The sequence below is a fragment of the Schistocerca cancellata genome, chromosome 1 (assembly GCF_023864275.1).
Source record: "Schistocerca cancellata isolate TAMUIC-IGC-003103 chromosome 1, iqSchCanc2.1, whole genome shotgun sequence".
NCBI classification, from domain to species: Eukaryota; Metazoa; Arthropoda; class Insecta; order Orthoptera; family Acrididae; genus Schistocerca; species Schistocerca cancellata.
In genome coordinates this window covers 1,171,602,263-1,171,624,437 of record NC_064626.1, presented here as the reverse complement: position 1 = coordinate 1,171,624,437, position 22,175 = coordinate 1,171,602,263, and the positions used below count along the sequence as shown (strand labels likewise).

The following is a 22,175-nucleotide window of genomic DNA, read 5'->3' as shown; positions in this document are numbered from 1 at the left end:
AATTAACTAATGGCAGATTGTCACGATGGGCGTTGTACTTACAGGAATTTGACTTTAGTATTGTTTACATACAGGGTTCTTCAAATATTGTTGCTGATGCTTTATCACGTGCACCTATGGGTTTGAAACAAAGTGCTGAAGAGGACTGCAAGGAAAACAATTATTGTTTGATGTATATTCAAGGTGTTGCGTTTGAGAACTTTATTTCGCCTTCGCCCCAGGACATTGCTAAGGAGCAAAATAAGGATCCAATTTGGAAGGACATTAAGGAGAAGTGGAAGAGAAAGGAAAGCGTAGCGATTAGACAGCATTATTTAGTTCGCAATGACATTCTTTTTAAACGAAAATCGGTCGACAACTCTGTTTGGTTAGTTTGTATTCCTGATGAGTGGGTTAATAAGCTGATTTGGTATACGCATTTCAGTTATGCACACTTTGGTCCCAGAAAATGCTTTCATAAATTATGAGAAAATTGCTACTTCAATAATATGGAAAAACCTATTCGATTTGTTCTTGCCAAATGCAAATTATGTCAAAAGGCTAAGCCGCCGACAGTTTCTCACAAAGCACCGTTGTTTCCTATCGTTCCAGCAAAATTAAAGGACATGGCTGCAGTTGATTTGTTCGGTCCAGTGGTTCGATCTACTAATGGTTTTGTATCTAATGCTTTCATTAACCATTTTCTTAAAGAAGTGGGTCATGTTGATAAGGTTATATCAGATAATGGATCACAGTTTCGTTCTAAAATTTGGGTTCGTACTCTACGGCGTCGTAAAATTAAACCAATTTTCATTTCACTTTTTCACCCTCAATCTAACGCTTCAGAGAGATGGATGAAGGAAATCAATAAATTGTGTCGTCTTTATTGTCATCAGAATCACAGAACTTGGGATCAGTATCTTCATATTTTTCAAAACATTCTGAATGAACTTCCTAACGACTCAACTTCTTTACCACCTATACTGATATTAAAAAACAAAGCACCGACAAATCTCATTTCTGAAATCGTTCCTTTTCCGCCTACATGGAAACTGCGGCATTCTGAAGTTGTCAACCTGGCTCTACAAAATATTGCATCTGCGGCTGCTAGAAGAGAGAAATCAGCTAAGCGTCCTGGTCGTTTAAAAATCTTGTCAGTTGGTCAGAAGGTGTTAATTAAGGCTCATCGTTTGTCTCACAAAGGAAAAGGCTTGTGTCGGAAATTTTTTCTGCTTTATAACGGTCCATATAGAATTCGCAAAATTATTCATGATAACACTGTCGAAGTAGAAACTCTTAAATCACGACGCTCTAAGGGAATACATCATATATCTAACGTTAAAATTTTTGTGGAATGATATACTTTTGAAAAATTTTTGTAGAATGACATACTTTTGAGAAACTAACAGTTGTATGTAAACACACGGAGAGTACAAGGATACCGCGCTGTGTTTTGGCGGCGGCACATACTCAAAGCAACAGTCAAGTCTGCGCGCCGCACAAGGCAGTCGTTGACCGCAAACAATCACTTCCTACGTCGAGCGCTCATTGCGAATGCACTTACAGCCGTAAACAAATACACAGTCTTTCTCCGAATAAAATCAGTATAAAGCTATAATGACTTGATAAATTATGTTACTAACGTTCAGTATTTTTCAGGATACGGTTCTATAAGATATATAAGAACTTCAGGTAAATTCTATGTGTCTCCGACGTTAAGACGACTTGCTATCGAGAAATTTTCAGGAAGAATGTAATTTCCAAGAAGAAACTAATAAACTAAAAAAAGGTAACTATTAATTGAGTTTATTTTTCAGGTAACATATTTCCACTTAGGTACGTACTTTAGACGTAATTTGCTGCTCGCGATTACGTGATTCATACTTTGTGCTAATTACATGTTCTATGAATTTGCTTGTGAAGCGACGTGCTTGCGTACGTTAACTGATTTGACAATGATTATTAATGAACTGAGTTGTAACTTGTGTATATTATGCATCGCTTGGCTGCACTGCTTTTTCACTGATGTCATATTTTTTAATTATGTGCCTGCTGTGCCTATTTATTTAAATTATAATTGTCACCTGATTAATTGTGCTGATGTGGTTAGGTATGTAAGTTATACTTTGTGATTTATCTGCTTGCGCCTTCATGTTTACTTATTAAGATACGATGCTAATGACCTGTTTAGTACGTAAGATATATGTTTACTGCTATGCGTATGGATTGCACATTTACACATTTCTGCTTGTTGTCATAACTATACTTTAATTTGGTATATAGCAATGCTGATGTACAGTGTACGGACATGGAGTGTGGGTTACGCTGTGGTATGGGTTACGGATTGTTCGCTTGGCGAAGCCTCGTTATAGGAATTGTGCTGCATCCACTTGTTGACATTCTGTTCACTACTGGTATATTTACTCGCTGTTGCTTGTTTTGCTTACGCTCAGTGCTTTATATTTTAACATAAGAAAATGAACTGCAGTAATTCGACGAGCGACTTTAGTACAAGAAACATCATAGAAGTCACATGAGCTGGAGGTTTTATGAAAGCTGTATAAATGTATGCCAATAGGAAGGAAGCTAACGACATGACATACCAACACAGTTATTACACTGTATTTTTTTGTGAGCAATTGAAATAGGAAGTGACACTTGACACAAGAAATACTCCACATGTTTGCTTCTGTTTGCCATAATTCTTGAAGTGGTGTACACACTGTGAAATATTAGGATCATTCACACTCCGTAATCGTACTTAATTACTGAGAGTTATTCGAACTAAGTCTGTTAGAGGTCATGTATGCATTCTTTGTTTATAATTCATAATGAGTAGAAGATTTTGGTCAGATGGATTACACAGAGGTTGTGTGTTGACAGTGTGTCTTCGGATTGTATGGGATGAGGAGGTTTGCATTAGGATTTTATCTGTACTCGATCGAGGAGACTGACTAGAGGAAAGAGTTGTTATGGAAGTGAAATGATACTGGCAATAAGGTTTATATGTATCGACGTATTGAAGAGGTATTATGGAGGTATTGAGATTATATGAAGTTGATTGGAGTTATGGTGTATAAAAGGTAAAATAAGTGAGGTGCATATTTTTTTTTTTTGTTGTTGGTCTATATGGAACAAGGAGGATGAAGATAGCAGACTAGAACACTAAAATGGAAGAAAGATTGTCTACACACACTTTGTTAAATCACTAAGCAGTATGTACTTTATTTTTTGGAAAGAGGAAGTTGCATATCTTGGCACACTGACAGTTGTTCAGCAACCGTACATTTTGATCTGGCTTGGCAAACATTGGTCTTGACATGATGACTATGACGTTGACTTAACTATTATTGACTGTTATACATTGCTGTCACTACTACTTGATACACATGATGAACATGAAATTTTGACAGAAGTGGATTCACACAGTTAACACTATTCAATTACACAGTAGTACTTAATGTGGATGAAAGATGAGTGAGTGTGTTTTGTGTGTTTTCCTTTCCTAATCCTACCCACCTATCTCCTAAATATTATTTTATTTGTTTGTAGTGGCTTGCACTGACACCCATAAATATTATAGGTTTACTGATGTTTGTGTATTTGTAATAGTAATATGACAATTATCTGATATCATTTGTGTGTTTGTTATGATTTGTATGTTTAGTGTAAGAGCATTGTAAAAGCATTTGTATGTGCATTCAAACTATTGTTCATGCTTGAACTGTCTGATTAGTGATGGTGAAATTATGGACTGTTACTTGTACTTTTTCTACATGATTGGTGCCACTAGGACATGTTTAATTTCTGCTGATGAACTGTGTGATCAGTGATAGTGAATATTATGGACTGCTTTCTGCACCTACTCCACATTGCTGGGTGCCACTGATGGACTGCTTCTACTGAAATGATGTCACCTGTTGGAGTCTGCACCTACTCAACATTGCTGGGTGCCACTGATGAACTGCTTCTACTGAAATGATGTCACCTGATGGTGTCTGCACCTACTCAACATTGCTGGGTGCCACTGATGGACTGCTTCTACTGAAATGATGCCAGCTGTTGGAGTCTGCACCTGTTCCACAATGCTGGGTGCCACTGATGGACTGCTTCTACTGAAATGATGTCACCTGATGGTGTCTGCACCTACTCAACATTGCTGGGTGCCACTGATGAACTGCTTCTACTGAAATGATGTCACCTGATGGTGTCTGCACCTACTCAACATTGCTGGGTGCTACTGCTGGAACTGTCAACCACTTGTTATGAAAACATTTTATGTGAATATTTGTATAAACTGATTTTTTGTGTATTACTGTTTGTGAAAAGTTATAAGACTCTTACCTGCTCATATTCGTCATTGCTGACGCTATCGATTGAATTGCTTAACCACATGATATTTGTGTAAACTATTATGTAAAGCCATATGTATGAAAGAATTTGTATTCCTTACTGTATTTTATATATTAGGCTATTGTAAGGTCAGTGCAAAGCCAAAATTTTATCTAGTTATATGATACCTACGTATTAATATTATCTTTTATTTTTGTCTGTATTTTTTTTGACGAATTTGGTGGTATTTTCACCACCAATGCTGGCAAAAATACCATCAAATTCTAGCCCGTGGAGGAAGGGCATATGAAAGGTGGCTACACTGAGCCACAGCGCCAGAAATCGCGCCAGAGAGTATTGTTCCGCCGCCTCCACTGGCAGTGCTTATTGAGACGTAGCGGCAAGCAGTTCTTACCGAGAAGTTGTGGTGGACACTGCTTGTCGTGAAGTCAGAGTGAGATGTGGTAGTGGAGAGTGTTGTTCCATGTTTTATGCAGTGGTTTGATGGGAGAGATAGCAGATGTTGTTCTAATGGAGATATTGTAATGGTCAGAGTGCATTTCGTCAATATATATGGAGGTATTTTCTTTTATTCTTTCAGTGACCTGAATAATGTGTTGCGACCGAACCGCTGAATCTTTCCATCAGTAAATGGGGTATGTTCTCCACTGACTCGGTTGTTTTAACCCCCTCCACTGACGGAATGACCCACTTCCCAATTCCGTATGTATAAAACCAATACGGACTTGTAGCTGTCACGCCTTTGCGCTTACTGCTACGTATTTTAACTGTAAATAGCTCAGTCCCAATGGTAAGAGGCAGTAGTGAATTCACGTAGTTAATATTTGAATCCAGCACAGCTGCCACAAGCTCAGCTCACTTTTACTCCACTCCTACCCTCGCCATTGCACCACATTAACTAGGTGCTACGTGGACCTTGCTAAATTCACTTGCGTATACATTTTTGACCGTTACTCGCCAGTATTTACCAAATGAATAGTACACTCCTAACCGGACTATTTCCCTAAGAGCTGTGATGATTGAACGGGTTCGATCCACGGCATACAGTGCCCTACAGTTCACACGGTAACACTGCCTACCTGACCCACTTAACTTGGTAGTGAGCTTATGTATCCAATCACCACTGCTAGCAGCAGTGGATAATCCTATCAGCACGACGAGAGCAGCAGACTTACCGTCGAATCCTCCTGAAAATACTTATAACTACGGTCGCCAGCTCTGAAGGAGCAAAAGAATAAATCAATTTTTGGGCTCGTTTCAAAGTGAAATGGCTTGAGTTGAATTTAAACTTAATTCTGAATATTACTATTTCTGATCATTCTAGATGATTCTACAAAGCAAATACTCTCTCAATTTCTGTGAGTTGGCTTGGTAATTACTACCAAGACAGGTTATGCAACTTTGGTTAACAAAATTCTATCCTTCAAATTATTTAATGATTTTGGATATTACTCTTTGGACCATTGATACAGAATTAGTTAGGTGACTTTACTTGAAAGGTTGCTCAGAAAAATTTAAGTAACTGTAAATAGGCGACTCATTCTGGTGTGACCATTGCTCTTTTCAACATTCTTATACGCTAAAGTATTCTACAACCAAAAGAATTGTAAATGAAAGAGGCGATGGTGGCCTCAGTCTGATTTCACTATACTATGTTTGAGGTTACTACACTTTACAATGAACAACATGCGTCGTAATTTTACTCATTACTATATTCTGTCCTCTGCACTTGCATGAAAGAAAACTGGTATTCTCCTTTAACATGTATACAATGTTCGACTTAACAATTGGAAGCAGTCTTGCCTTGGGTAGACGTGTCGGTGCTGGTGGTGAGATGCACGTGGCTAACGCAGCTCTTCACGCCTCATGCCCTCAATGGCGGCTGGAACTACGAGCTGTAGCACTCGTATAAGCTACTGCACGTCCGCCATAAAATCTGGGCGCAGGAACTCTTACAATCAGCCCCAGTGGCATAGAGGCGGCTTCGACAACCATTCGTCGCGTTCTACTCCACAAACGGCGACGATATTCGCCTCTTCGCTGTTGCACAATCACTTTTGCGTGAGCACAGTTACGCACGTCCGATCACGTCAACACTCCCCAGGACATTCCATTGTTCAGTCCCTGTGTCTCCAGCTACCCCTAGCTACGCTCGTATCACCAAGAGTGGGGGCGTTCCCCTACCACCTTTTTACCGAAATCATTTAGTATTTAAGAATATTTATATTTACTACCCTGGAGTCCATACCAGTCATAATAATTTACTACTAGCGCTTTACAACATTAAATTATACAGTAATAACTTATAATTACCAAGAAAAAGAATACATTTGACTCTGAGAGCTTAGTGCATTGTCTGACAGGCAGCGCTATTCCCAGTTTCGCCAATAGATGGCATCAGGGTGCACTCCCTGGCAGTCTCACACAAGCGCGCCCGTTTCAGACTCGCGGGCTCCAAATTACTGTCAGCCCACCATCATTTCAGTTCCGTTACAGTGTCATTACAGGTTCAGTCAACAAAGCATCTGGCGTGTGTTCTTGTATTAGAGTGTAATTCTGATTTTCTTGCGCAATTATAGTATTTCTAATTTTCTTTTATCACGTCAGTATAATTGCTATTTAAAAATTCTTGTCTTGTTGAAGAAGAACCGTGCCAGATGTGCGTTGAGTCATACTACCACATACAGAACAGCTACACTTGTGTTTTTTTGTTTCGTAGGTTTTATAGTTGCTGGGGACTTAATTAATTAATTGTATTAACGAAAATTTTCATTTCATTCTTTGTTGTTCCATGCAGTCAGATTGCGTACAAAAACTAGTCAGGGCCAGCCGTTTACGAGACTTGCATAATCGGACTTACAGCTACTAAAAATATTTGCATTTTTTTTATTTAACTAAGCCCCCATGCAACGTTTGCAAGACAACAACCATCTGCACGAACAGTTCGACGACGTTTGCAGCAGCATGGACTATCAGCTCGGAGACCATGGCTGCGGTTACCCTTGACGCTGCATCACAGGCAGGAGCTCCTGTGATAGTGTACTCAATGACGAACCTGGGTGCACGAATGGCAAAATGTCATTTTTCCCGATGGATCCAGGTTCTGTTTACCGCATCATGATGGTCGCATCAGTGTTTGGCGACATCACGGTGAACGCACATTGGAAGCGTGTATTCGTCATCGCCATACTGGAGTATCACTCGGCGTCATGGTATGGGGTACCATTGGCTACACGTCCCCGTCACCTCTTGCTCGCATTGACGGCACTTTGAACAGTGATCGTTACATTTCAGATGTGTTACGACCCGTGGCTCTACCCTTCATTCGATCCCTACATTTCAGCAGGATAATGCATGACCCCATGTTGCAGGTCCTGTACGGGCCTTTCTGGATACAGAAAATGTTCGACTGCTGCCCTGGCCAGCACATTCTCCAGATCTCTCACCAATTGAAAACGTCTGGTCAATGGTGGCCAAGCAACTGGCTCGTCACAATACACCAGTCACAACTCTTGATGAACTGTGGTATCGTGTTGAAGCTGCATCGGCAGCTGTACCTGTACACGCCATCCCAGCTCTTTTTGACTCAATTCCCAGGCATATCAAGGCCGTTATTACGGCGAGTGGTGGTTGTTCTGGGTACTGATTTCTCAGGATCTATGCACCCAAATTGCGTAAAAATGTAATCACATGTCAGGTCTAGTATAATATATTTGTCCAATGAATACCCGTTTATCATCTGCAGTTCTTCCTGGTGTAGTAATTTTAATGGCCAGTAGTTTACTTAAACCTAACCAACCTAAGGACATCACGCACATCCATGCCTAAGGCAGGATTCGAACCTGCGACCGTAGCGAGCATTGTGCTTTTTGGACTGGGAGACGGGGATACCACAGATCCTACTTTACAGAGCAAACAAGCCTCCGAACCACATATTCTGTGAGAGTCGTGGACGTCCAACCATTTAACGCCTCTTAGCTGCCTCTATCCGTAGATGCTCACGACAGTAGCACGTGAACATTTGACCAGCTCACCGTTCTCGAGATACTCGTTCACAGGCACTGCTTAATAATAATCTACCGTTCCTCAAATTCACTTGTCTCAATTTATTTCCTCCATTTACAGCCCATATCTTTGCTAGAGTGATCCCACGTCCGTCTCTGGTCCGCTTACATACTTTTGTTACCGCGTCACGTGCACGCAACATCAGCAGGCGGCATCCAATGTCGCGGTGGGTAGTCCTCAGAGATTTTTGGTGATCAGTGTATACAGAGACTTCCCTCCCTTAGGTTACTGATCAATGCGGCAACAGGAAGACATTCGGCCCCAAAGTTAAATGAAATACATTTACGTAAAATTGAGTACAGTGGAGACTGTCCTAGATAGGGTGGGGGAATGCTAACGAAATGAAGAAGATAGAACCTCGTTGGTGATAAGCCAACTAAATTTTCTTTGATGATTAACATCAAAGGCTTCCACAGTTTCCTACTTACCACAAAGTGAGGAATCGCAATGAAAGAGCAGTAAGGAACACATTACGTACGGAGGTGCTACCCCAGCCGATGACAGTGACACTGGAGCCGTCTGGAGTCTCCTGTCCTTGAGCTGGAAGCTGTATAGTTCCCATCGTGGTGCCGTCCAGGACAAAAGGCGTCGCTACCTGTAAAAATATTATCGGGTCAGATAATGGTAGACAGTAACTGGACACAGAATACGAAGGACGAAGCAGACTGCAGCTAGCACTCAGAAAGTCTGGCTCAACTTTCAAATAAAATCGCCGTATAACATATGAAGGATGTTCGGAAAGTAAGTTCCGATCGGACACAAAATGTAAACCACTGTGAAAATCGGATGAGGTTTTGCACAGACGTGTTGGTTAGTGCCTCTCTAGTACGTCCGTCAATTGCGCCACTTCGCTCTTTTCAGTTCTAACCGTGCAGTGACCACGTAAAAATGGCTAGAAAATAGTGTCTCCTGCCAAGTGTGAAGGCCTGCTGAGAGATTTCAACTAATGGCGTGCAGCCCACATAACATAACTCTCATGCATTCCCTTCTTGATGACAATTCTCGGCCACACTCTGCAGAAGCAATGAGGACGGTTGGTCGGTTGGTTGGTTTGGAGGAAAAGGAACTGAACGGCAGAGAAGATGCTCCTGCAGCGTTTTGATCAGCCACAACACAGCCCGTAAATGGCTGATCCTGAGTTTCATCTCTGCTCACGTGATCCGCTGGCTATGATGACAATATTCTGACACAGACAACGAGCTGCAGACGAACTTAGACATTTGTCGTAGTGTTGTACCAACTCTCCAATACTCTTTCACAGAAGGCAACCGCCTGTGTTTTCCTCCTATTCTCTAAGTCGGATCGGCGACTATGTGGAGAGGTAGCTGTAAGGTATAGCTAACTGTTGGAAATTTTTGGTTTTCACAGTGGTTTCTTGTTTCGTGACCGATCGATTAGCCCTCGTATTGGTAGCACGCAAAAAGGGCATAGCGGTCGCTAGGAATGCTGTAGGTGGTGTATAACTGGTCACGTGACACAAAACCGTTGGTAGAAATGGCAGTGAAATGCAGCGCGCGTGTCGTCCGGTTGTATGGAATCACAGCAGTACGATTGGTCGCAAATGGCTCTGAGCACTATGGTACTTAACATCTGAGGTCATCACTCCCCTACATCTTAGAACTACTTAAACTTAACTAACCCAAGGACATCACACTCATCCATGCCCGAGGCAGGATTCGAACCTGCGACCGTAGCGGTAACGTGGTTCCAGAATGAAGCGCCTAGAACAGCTCGGCCACACCGTCCGGCTACGATTGGTCGACGTGATAGGGAGGCAGAAAGAAGCTTTCGCGTTTGGACCATATTGCAACTGAAGCTGCCCGATTTGTTGCTGTACCAGCGCGGAAAATCCATTTATCTTCGAGCGAACGTTAACAACTGAAGTGCATGCGGGTTTACATGTTGCCAAGGCTCTTCGGAGTACGCTGCAGAAGTTTCGCAGGGAAGCCCTTATACATCATCGATACAATCCCGATCTCTCCCCACTGCAACACGACAGCCTATTATAAAGGGAGGACACTCTTAATTCAATCACCAAACACGCGACTGCGTACGCACAGTCATATTCGTGTTGACAGCTGAAATCATCTACGTCTACATCCACACCCACATGGATACTCAGCAAATCACATTTAAGTGCTTGGCGGACGGTTCATCGAACCATCTGCACAATAATTCTCTATTATTCCAATCTCGAACAGCGGGCAGTAAAAACGAACACCTATATCTTTCCGTGCGAGCTCTGATTTCCCTTATTTTATTATGGTGATCATTCCTCCCTATGTAGGTCGGCGGCACCTGAAATAAGTTTGCAACCCAGCGGCCCAACTTCCCCGAATGGGGTCTCCCGGCAATCAATGCCACACAATCACTTCTCCATAATGTACACCTAGTTCTGTTCATTCTTGTGCTAGTTCTTTCAAACTTTCGCCAGTAACAGGATTACAAGGTCTCAGCTTCTTAGTACATATTGCAACATACTTTGGTGTTACACTATTTTTTTATTACTGTAGGTATACTTGAAAGGAGCTCTATCAGTGTGTCATTTCTTTTTCTTTATTTTACACTTCTAGTTCCGTAGGACCGAATTGAGGAGCAAATCTTCATGGTTATGGAAAGTGTTATTACATGAAATTACAACATAAAAGTAATAACAGGTAAAATAAAACGTTAAGGAACCCAAAAAATATAAGCCATAAGTATATATAAACGCAATCAACAATATAACATGGGAATGAGCTTAACTTTTCAAGGAACTCCTCATAAGAATAGAAGTGACCCATGAGGAAACTCTTCAGTTTAGATTTGAAAGCGCATGTATTACTCCTAAGATTTTTGAATTCTTGTGGCAGCTTATTGAAAATGGGTGCAGCAGTATACTGCTCACCTTTCTGCACAAGAGTCAAGGAAGTGCGATCAAAATGCAGATTGGATTGAATTTCTACCTAGTATTAACTGAGTGAAAGCTGCTAATTCTTGTGACCAAGCCGATGTTGTTAACTAGAAACGACAGAAAAAAAAATATATATATATATATATATACACTCCTGGAAATTGAAATAAGAACACCGTGAATTCATTGTCCCAGGAAGGGGAAACTTTATTGACACATTCCTGGGGTCAGATACATCACATGATCACACTGACAGAACCACAGGCACATAGACACAGGCAACAGAGCATGCACAATGTCGGCACTAGTACAGTGTATATCCACCTTTCGCAGCAATGCAGGCTGCTATTCTCCCATGGAGACGATCGTAGAGATGCTGGATGTAGTCCTGTGGAACGGCTTGCCATGCCATTTCCACCTGGCGCCTCAGTTGGACCAGCGTTCGTGCTGGACGTGCAGACCGCGTGAGACGACGCTTCATCCAGTCCCAAACATGCTCAATGGGGGACAGATCCGGAGATCTTGCTGGCCAGGGTAGTTGACTTACACCTTCTAGAGCACGTTGGGTGGCACGGGATACATGCGGACGTGCATTGTCCTGTTGGAACAGCAAGTTCCCTTGCCGGTCTAGGAATGGTAGAACGATGGGTTCAATGACGGTTTGGATGTACCGTGCACTATTCAGTGTCCCCTCGACGATCACCAGTGGTGTACGGCCAGTGTAGGAGATCGCTCCCCACACCATGATGCCGGGTGTTGGCCCTGTGTGCCTCGGTCGTATGCAGTCCTGATTGTGGCGCTCACCTGCACGGCGCCAAACACGCATACGACCATCATTGGCACAAAGGCAGAAGCGACTCTCATCGCTGAAGACGACACGTCTCCATTCGTCCCTCCATTCACGCCTGTCGCGACACCACTGGAGACGGGCTGCACGATGTTGGGGCGTGAGCGGGAGACGGCCTAACGGTGTGCGGGCCCGTAGCCCAGCTTCATGGAGACGGTTGCGAATGGTCCTCACCGGTACCCCAGGAGCAACAGTGTCCCTAATTTGCTGGGAAGTGGCGGTGCGGTCCCCTACGGCACTGCGTAGGATCCTACGGTCTTGGCGTGCATCCTTGCGTCGCTGCGGTCCGGTCCCAGGTCGACGGGCACGTGCACCTTCCGCCGACCACTGGCGACAACATCGATGTACTGTGGAGACCTCACGCCCCACGTGTTGAGCAATTCGGCGGTACGTCCACCCGGCCTCCCGCATGCCCACTATACGCCCTCGCTCAAAGTCCGTCAACTGCACATACGGTTCACGTCCACGCTGTCGCGGCATGCTACCAGTGTTAAAGACTGCGATGGAGCTCCGTATGCCACGGCAAACTGGCTGACACTGACGGCGGCAGTGTACAAATGCTGCGCAGCTAGCGCCATTCGACGGCCAACACCGCGGTTCCTGGTGTGTCCGCTGTGCCGTGCGTGTGATCATTGCTTGTACAGCCCTCTCGCAGTGTCCGGAGCAAGTATGGTGGGTCTGACACACCGGTGTCAATGTGTTCTTTTTTCCATTTCCAGGAGTATATATATATATATATATATATATACAGCGTGTTGCAAAAAGTACGGCCAAACTTTCAGGTAACATTCCTCACACACAAAGAAAGAAAATATGTTATGTGGAAATGTGTCCGGAAACGCTTACTTTCCATGTTAGAGCTCATTTTGTTACTTCTCTTCAAATCACATTAATCATGTAATGGAAACACACAGCAACAGAACGTACCAGCGTGACTTCAAACACTTTGTTACAGGAAATGTTCAAAATGTCCTCCGTTAGCGAGGATACATGCATCCACCCTCCGTCGCATGGAATCCCTGATGCGCTGATGCAGCCCTGGAGAATGGCGTATTGTATCACAGCCGTCCACAATACGAGCACGAAGAGTCTCTACATTTGGTACCGCGGTTGCGTAGACAGGAGCTTTCAAATGCCCCCATAAATGAAAGTCAAGAGGGGTGAGGTCAGGAGAGCGTGGAGGCCATGGAATTGGTCGGCCTCTACCAATCCATCGGTCACCGAATCTGTTGTTGAGAAGCGTACGAACACTTCGACTGAAATGTGCAGGAGCTCCATCGTGCATGAACCACAAGTCGTGTCGCACTTGTAAAGGCACATGTTGTAGCAGCACAGGTAGAGTATCCCGTATGAAATCATGATAACGTGCTCCATTGAGCGTAGGTGGACGACAAAACTAAAATGACCTCTAACATGGAAATAAAGCGTTTCCGGACACATGTCCACATAACATATTGAGAGGCCAATGTCAGGATACCCATACTGTGAACAGGTGTCGACCAGGGGTTCGCGAACTGACACCACTAACTGTTCGAACCGCCAGTTTCTGAGCCAAAAATATCCTTTGAGAATGGGAAGAATTATCCCAAAACATAATTATATATAAGCGAATGAAAATAAGCAAAGAAGACTACTTTTCGTGTCGAACTATTACATACTTCAGATACCGTTCGAATAGTAACTGGCAGCATTAAATCTCTGAACAAGATCCTGAACGTGGGCTTTCCACGACAAACCCGATCTATTGGTAGACTCAACTGGCGCTACTGCAATGTGAGCCATACCCTCCGCCATCAGTGCCTTCTCCAGCCCCATGTTAACACACCTAACAGCAACATTAAGATGAGGCCGACGCTGAAACACTTGCACGGAGTGAACATTAGTGCCACTAATCTGAATAGCTATCTTTACCAACTGTATTTTTTTACATGAGTCATTTGCCACGCGGAGTGGCCGCACGGTTTGAGGCCCCATGTCACGGGTTCCGCAGCCCCTTCCGCCGGAGGTTCGAGTCCTCCCTCGGGCATGGGTGTGTGTGTTGTTCTTAGCATAAGTTAGTTTATGTTAATTTAAGTAGTGTGTAAGCGAGGGACCGTTGACCACAGAAGTTTGGTCCCTTAGGAATTCACACACATTTGAACATGAGTCCTTCCCGACAACAATGCAAAGAAGTTTGTGCATTATACGTTTCCATTAGACTTCCGGTGTTCCTGTACAACCAACAGAAATTTATTCATTCATCGCTTGTTAGATCCTCCCGCCCCTTCAGTGTTCACCCAATGGTTCCGTCTCACTTCATATTTTACTGGTTTCCTCACGCTACATGATTACAGACACACACAAACCATGAATAAGGAACTTGTGCTGGCTGTAGCTGTACACGAATAACGACGCGTTTAAGGTCTTTGGAGTCAAACATGACGTAGGATTTGGTGATGGCTCCTACGCTCCGCTACGAGAATTAGTGCGGGCAGCCTATCAAATTAGGATGTGTTCGGCTCTCCTTGTATATTGTGCTCGTTTACTCGGTCATACAGGATTTTAGTTCAGCTACTACAGTTACTATAGCAGTGGATGAGCACATCCAATATGAAACTTCCTGGCAGATGAAAACTGTGTGCCCGACCGAGACTCGAACTCGGGACCTTTGCCTTTCGCGGGCAAATGCTCTACCAACTGAGCTACCGAAGCACGACTCACGTCCGGTCCTCACAGCTTTACTTCTGCCGGTATCTCGTGTCCTACCTTCCAAGTTTCATATCAGCGCACACTCTGCTGCAGAGTGAAAATCTCATTCTGGAAACATCCCCCAGGCTGTGGCTAAGCCATGTCTCCGCAGTATCCTTTCTTTCAGGAGTGCTAGTTGTGCAAGGTTCGCAGGAGAGCTTCTGTAAAGTTTGGAAGGTAGGAGACGAGATACTGGCAGAAGTAAAGCTGTGAGGACCGGGCGTGAGTCGTGCTTCGGTATATCAGTTGGTAGAGCACTTGCCCGCGAAAGGCAAAGGTCCCGAGTTCGAGTCTCGGTCCGGCACACAGTTTTAATCTGCCAGGAAGTTTCATATCAGTGCACACTCCACTGCAGAGCGAAAATCTCATTCTGGCACATTCAAAATTTTTAACTGCTTATATGGATCTTGATATCAGAAAACCTCGTAAAACCAGGTCTCAATGTAACAAGTCTTCCTGAAAAAGAAAGTGGGATACGTTTCTGGGCATTAGGCACATCTCAAGCTACAGACCAACGGCGAAACTTAATCTAATAAAGATTTTGTCTTAGCGTCAGATGTTAATTTCTGTGTCTACCTTGATTAAGGCGATGTCGTTGATCCAGGAATTAGAACTGTCGTATTGAGGATGGATTATAGTCTCACTGATGTTTATCATGGAACCACCCTGCACGAGACTGGTTGTTCCCGCTAGTATGGCATAGAAGCCACCCCTACAAACAAGAAAACAAGAGATTAAGAAAGAAAGGAGATTGCCACACAGTGCGGAAATTTGATACTTCGCTACGGTATTATAAGATTTGCATCGTAATTGACAGTCTGGAGTTCCACTGATCATGTACCGAATTTCTTTCTTTGATGTGGAGCATTGGAAATGTTACGTTTTGTGTATCTTTGTACACAGGTACATACATACTGATCGTTTGTTGGTGTGATTGTATATACTACATTTAATTTTACGTCTGTTTTATTATATAAAACACACACAGACACACACACACACACACACTGCCTCTTAAAAAATGTATAACGTGTACTGTGATGACCATCAAAAATGATTTCAGTTAATTTCACAGATTTTTATTCTTGACTATCATTTCTTCAGAGATGTGGCCTGAATTATTGTTGGATAATTTTCTCCTGCAGCGTCAGAGTAGGGCTACATGAACAGAGAAGGTTATTATTTTAATTCATCATATTCCAGAATACGTCGTTACTATTCGCATTATCTAGTCAACTGTTAATCAAATACACAGCCTAGCTAGTGAGATGACGACTTAGTTAAACTACACACCTGACATTGTGGTTCTATGAACTCATGAACAGTATTAATACACTGACGGAAAAAAATCGCAACAACAACCAATAATTTATTTATTTATTTATTTATTTAGCTTATGGCATGTAACACATCATATAAAAAAAAGACATAAAAATCATAAGACACAGAAATAAAGAGTAGTCACAGTGTATAACATATAGTTGTAGATATAAAAGTATTTAAAATAGTGTATATAACAAACAAAAGTTCACAAACAAACATCCAGATTTGTGACATAGTCTATTGCACTTTCAGTCGCGCTCAGAAACTCATTGGGGTCTCCTGCAAAACGTCTCAGAGGGCAATCTTCCACGATGTGACGAATCGTCTGCCGATCCGCACCGCAGTCACATCTCGGGGAGGTGATTTTACCCCACCTGTGGAGGCTGTCTGCACACCTGCCGTTGTTTGTCCGAATTCGATTCAAGGTCGTCCAAGTTTTCCTTGGCAAATTGAATCCTGGTGGTTGGACATTGATACATGGCATATTCTGCAGGTTTTGGGGCACAGATTCTCTCCACCGCGTTTTCCAGAGGTTGCCATAATCCGGATTGAGAGGATGCGTATTTTTTGCCTTTTTTAAAGAGGGGTGTCTGGAGCGCAATCTGTTCATCTCCAGGGCGGGAACATCCTTATGGATTGGCAGTTTCTCGTTGTTCAGCACTTTTCCATACTCGCGTAAGAAAGCGTTCTCTCTGCGCAGGTCCGGTGGGAGAATGTTGCTCAGTATAGGTAGCTAGTGTAAAGGCGTTGGCTTTATTGTTCCTGATATCATCCTCATTGTGTAGTTTAGTTGAGCATCGATCAAGCCTGTGTGTTTACTGTTTAGCCATACCGGTGCGGCATATTCTGCTGTTGTGTAGACAAGTCCCAGAGCCGAAGATCTCAGTACAGCCGCGGAAGAGCCCCACGTAGTCCCACATAGCTTCTGTATGATATTATTTCGAGTTTTAAGTTTTGCGGCTGTATTACGTAGGAGTTCCTTGAATGTAAGGGTTCTATCAAAGGTGACGCCTAGATATCTGGGGAAATTATTATGGTTTAGCAGCCTGTTTTCGAAATGAGCGTTAAGCTTTCTTTTTGCTTGGGCATTGTCGAGGCGAAAGCATGTCACCTCCGTTTTTGTCGCGTTTGGCCGTAATCTCCACCTTCGGAAGTAATCTCCCAGCTTTGTTAGATCCGCAGTTAATGTGTTTTCCGTTGCCTCCATTGATCTGCCTCTTGCAGCTATTGCCCAGTCCTCGGCATATCCGAATTTTTGAGAAGTGGTTTCAGGTAAGTCAGATATGCAGAGGTTAAACATCAATGGCGCCAGAACGGAGCCTTGTGGTAAACCATTGTTGAGCTTCATTTGGTCACTTTTTAAGTCGCCCATTATGACTCTGAAACTTCTATCTGTGAGCATGTTATCAATGAGGTTGGCCAGCTTGTTACATGGTATGATCCGCAGCAACTTAAATATCAGGCCTTGTCGCCAAACGGTATCATAAGCGGCTGATAGGTCAATAAAGGCTACTGATGTTTTGAGTTTTTTTCTGAAAGCTCGCCTCTATGTGAGTTGCTAGGGAGAGGATCTGGTCGGTGCAACTGCGGTTGGGTCGAAAACCTGCCTGTTCAATCGGTACCACTTCAAGAATTTTTCCGCTTATTCTGTTGTAGATTATACGTTCCAGCAGCTTATAGACACAGTTCAGCAGAGCGATAGGGCGGTAGTTTTGGGGCATGTCGTTAGGTTTGCCTGGCTTTAGTATCGCTATAATCTTTGCTCGTTTAAGCTGGTGTGGGATATTACCCGATTCTAAAATATCTGTTAAGAAGTTTGCGAGCCATGTTCTAGTATATTTTCCACAGTGAAGAAGGAATTCCGGGTGGATGCCATCGAAGCCGGGAGCCTTGCCACTTTTGATTTTTGACACGGCTGCTGCAACTTCTTCCGCTGTGATAGGCTGGGAAAATTCGGAGGTAGGCGATGACCTTCGTTTTAAGGATCTTAATTCACGTTTGACGGTCGTGGTGTGTGTTTCGTCCCTTGGTCCTCTTGAGGTTCTAACTATGTGTGCGGCCACATTGTTAGGGGTCATCGGGTGGGTGTCTTTTATTTTACGTTTACTGCCTCCCAGGTTACGAAGTAGGGTCCATGCTTGCCTACTGGATTTAGTGAAATCTAGATTCTCCACGGTGTCCATCCATTTTTCCCGTCGAGCTATGTCTAAGCTGTGCAACAGTTCGTCCGCGATTTCTTGGTCGTTGGTTTCGGTAAATTCCTGGTACAGGTCTTCGCATCTCTCATTCCAGCCTGGGATGTACTCTTTCCGGTAGCCTCTGGGTACATTCCTCTTAGCCGTGGCGATGACTGCTCCCACAAATCTGTCATAGTTGTCCCTAGTCGGGGGTATCCAACCTAGACACTTGTCAAGGTTTTCTGCAAAGGTGGCCCAGTCTGCCTTCTGGAAATTCCATCGTGGGCGAGGAAAAGATTTTTATGATTGGGATTTTAATTCCGACTTCTAAGATAACAGGGCGATGCTGGCTATGTGGGAAATCAGACAGGACTTCACGAGTTGCGGCTAGCGGTTGGTTGTTTTTGTTTTTAGTGACAAAACATAAATCAGGGTTATAATCTCGTCTCCATGCTGCTGATCGAAATGTTCCGCGGTCCTTAGCGTCGAAAATCAGGTGGGTGTTAGTCTCCTCACTCCAGCTCGTCAGGGATTCACCGTTCTGGTCGTTTCGTGCGTACTTCCAGTTCTCATGGTGACTATTAAAGTCTCCTACATAGATAGCAGGGTGGGGATATTCTTGGAGTACTTCTGGAGGCCATGGACAGCCGGGAGGCTTATAGATGTTAACTATAGTGGTCTCGCCAATTTTGACAGCAACTTCATGTATGTTGTTGTCTGTAGATATCTTACACAGGGAAGCATTTTCTATCTTATTTCGTATGTAGGTTGCCACACCGTAATTGCGGTGATTGGTGGCTCCCAGTATCTCGAATTCAGGGATTTTTCCTCTAGAAGCCAGCCGATCTATGTTTTGCGCATGAGTCTCTTGTATCGCGACTACGTCGATTTTGTTCTGAGTGAGAACTCTCTGGAGAAATTCACATTTGCTCCTACTTATGCCTTCAATGTTTAGGTGGCAGACTCGGAGGCACGGTCCGAGTGCTCTAGTCAATTCTTCATCGTTCATTTGGTCGGTATCACTCATGATGTGTTTACCAGGAGATCCAGCTCAAGATTATCTGGATTATCTGGTTGCCTTTAGTGCTTGTTCATTTAGCGTTACCCAGGGTGCACGTGTAGTATTCTACTACGGACGCGAACTAGCCTTACACCCCAACAATAATTAACATAGAGTAAAGATATTTCAAGAATACATTTGTGTAGGCAAATCTAGGTAACATATGTAAATGATTAACATTGCAAGGTCTCAGGTTAATGCAAGTGTGGCGAGATAAGCCATTGCAAATGTGAAATGCTGGTACATTAATAACTGACATATCCACCAGAATGCTGAATGCAAGCAAACAAACATGCATGCATTGTGTGGTACAGGTGCCGGATGTCAGTTTGTGAGGTGGAGTTTCATGACTGTTGCACTTGGCCGGTCAATACAGGGACACTTAAAGTTGTTTGGGGATGACGCTCGAGTTGTTGTCCAATGGTCCCACATGTACCCGATGGTCCCACATGTGCTCGATTGGAGACAGATCTGGTGATCGAGCAGGCCAAGGTAAATGTCGACCACGGACAGGTAGGTTGCAGGCCCTCAACTGACCTACTTCTGACCAATTCGCGGCCACCACCGGCACCGAGGCAGAACATAACTCCTCTGTGCCCTCCAATGAGCTAAGCTTGGCACCACTGAAGTCGGAAATGACGGTGGTTGAACGTTGCAGTGGAATGAACGTTGCAGGACGTCTAAGAGCCCTTGAAGGAAACCATTCATAACAGTCCGTTGTATCACTGTGGTGCCAACTGCTACTCATATCGCTGCTGCAGATGCAGTGCAATGCGGCAGAGCCATATGCCGAACACGCTGGCCTTTCCTCTCGGTAGTGCAGCCTATGTCTTCTGGAGACCGTACATTCTCGTGACCGCCGCTACCAGCTATCATGTACTGTGGCTACATTTTTTCCAAGTCTCCCTGAAACAGTGCAGAACATCCAGGTTGTCATAGCCCTATTACACGACACCATTCAAACTGTGGGGTGTTGATAAGATGTCTTTACTACCTTAATGTCCTTCTTGGCCAATATCAACTCACCACTTCCTATCTGAAAGGTAACTAACGCTCATGACGGTTACTGCGTGCATTTAAAACCTGATTTGCATCTTCGTAGTGCCGCCACTAACGCCTCTCTTACGCCACTGGCGTGAAATTTTAACAAACATCATTTTTCATATGTAAAAACAAGCCCACTTGCTTTCGTTTATGTCGCACAACTCCTTCTCGTTGTTGAGATTTTTTTCCGTCAATTTAATATTGAAACTACGCAGTCAGACCAGTATATATCCCATGAAATTGTAAAATTTTGAATTCGTTATATTTGTCGGATATTTTTGCGAAAAGTTTCAACAGCGACACTAACATACGTTATGTCAGTTTGCTTGGCGTTTCAAGAGCTTTCTGGAGCCGTTAAAATAACCATATCGTTCCATTAAAAAACCTTTTCTTCACTATTTCTCTTTATACAAGAGTTAACGCTGTTACCTATACAACAAAATTATTTGCACCTCTGCATACTGTCGTTTGCCGAGTCCCTCATTTCGATAACATGATCAGTTCACAATATAGGTATGTTATGGATAATGAAGTAAATACAGGAAATCTCTTTAACAGCATTGACCTCTTTGAATACGCAATAATGTGAAATCAAGGAAGTTAACAACAATATCCTAGTTACCTAGGCGGATATATTTAAGACAACACTGTCCGGGAAGTTTCGCAGTTTTCCGAGTTCCTTTATTAACGTGTAATGAATGCTCCTTTTGACGACAAGAAACGAAAATGCGGCTATGTTTACAAAGCAAAAATGTTGCGGTGACGACGCACACATGGTGTGTGATAAATAAAGTGATGACGTTTGCGCATTCCGTGTAGGCACGTGCTCCTACTGCGTAGGTTGAGTTTTCAGTGGTATTAAAATTACTGTACTGCGCCGTCTCATCGTTGTCGTAGCCAAAAAAGTAACTAAGAAAATGAAATACGTACCAAGTTTTTAAAAGCTGTGGTCTCCATTCTACAAAGTAAACTAACACACAACAATTATTGCTTTACACACGGTGGGTACAATGAAGACATGAAACACATAAAACAGTCTAACGAAGCGCTGAAAACTCCTGGAGCCAAGAGAATAACACAAGATTATAGAAGGGTACGGTAGTATTGTAACGTTGTTGCTTTAATTTGCTATGAAAGCGGTGCTGATAGCCAATAAAAGCGGGTTAAAAGCTGTGAGCTACCTGAGGAAGTTAACCTTGCATTAAAAGAGAATTTAAATAAAAAGAAATAAATCAGTTTATATTTGGAAATTTATTTTAACATTGATCATTGAAATTTCAGCATATTAAACTTGAGTCGTAACTAAGCTGGTGCCTTATTTATGACTGTGAAAATGTGAGATTGTAATCTTACAGAACACATCAAATATGGAGCCAAGATTGGGAGACTGCATACAACACTGCATTCATAAAATAACACACGAAGAACGTTGAAACATATGCAAGAGGAAATGAACCACAACCAACCGATTCAATTTTCACCCAAAGAAATTACGTTCGTAGCACAATCCTGTCCGTCATGTAATTGCCACACACTGGTATACTAAATTCATACTAACTCTCTGTGAAATCTTCCCAAAAAGAATAGCTGAGGGCTACTTTGATGATTACACCACATGCTTCACGTGGTCAACTTGGTTTACGCAAAGCGTGTAACTCCACAATAATTTTGGTAATTAAAATAAATTAGATCGAAAAGCAATTTACA

The 22,175-nt window shown here is 43.1% G+C and overlaps 1 protein-coding gene and 1 non-coding gene across 2 annotated transcripts in view; both read right to left on the bottom strand.

The window, feature by feature from the left end:
- LOC126163396 (mite allergen Der f 3-like) overlaps positions 1-22,175 on the bottom strand; it is a 109,059-nt gene that overhangs the window by 24,366 nt on the left and 62,518 nt on the right. The window contains exons 4-5 of the mRNA XM_049920173.1: positions 15,441-15,576; positions 8,876-8,992 (exon numbers count right to left, since the gene is read on the bottom strand). Of these exons, the coding sequence (XP_049776130.1) occupies positions 8,876-8,992; positions 15,441-15,576 (253 nt within the window). The remainder of the gene's footprint in view (positions 1-8,875; positions 8,993-15,440; positions 15,577-22,175) is intronic.
- Trnas-cga (transfer RNA serine (anticodon CGA)) lies at positions 14,755-14,829 on the bottom strand. Its single transcript has one exon. It is a non-coding gene; the product is annotated as a tRNA-Ser (tRNA).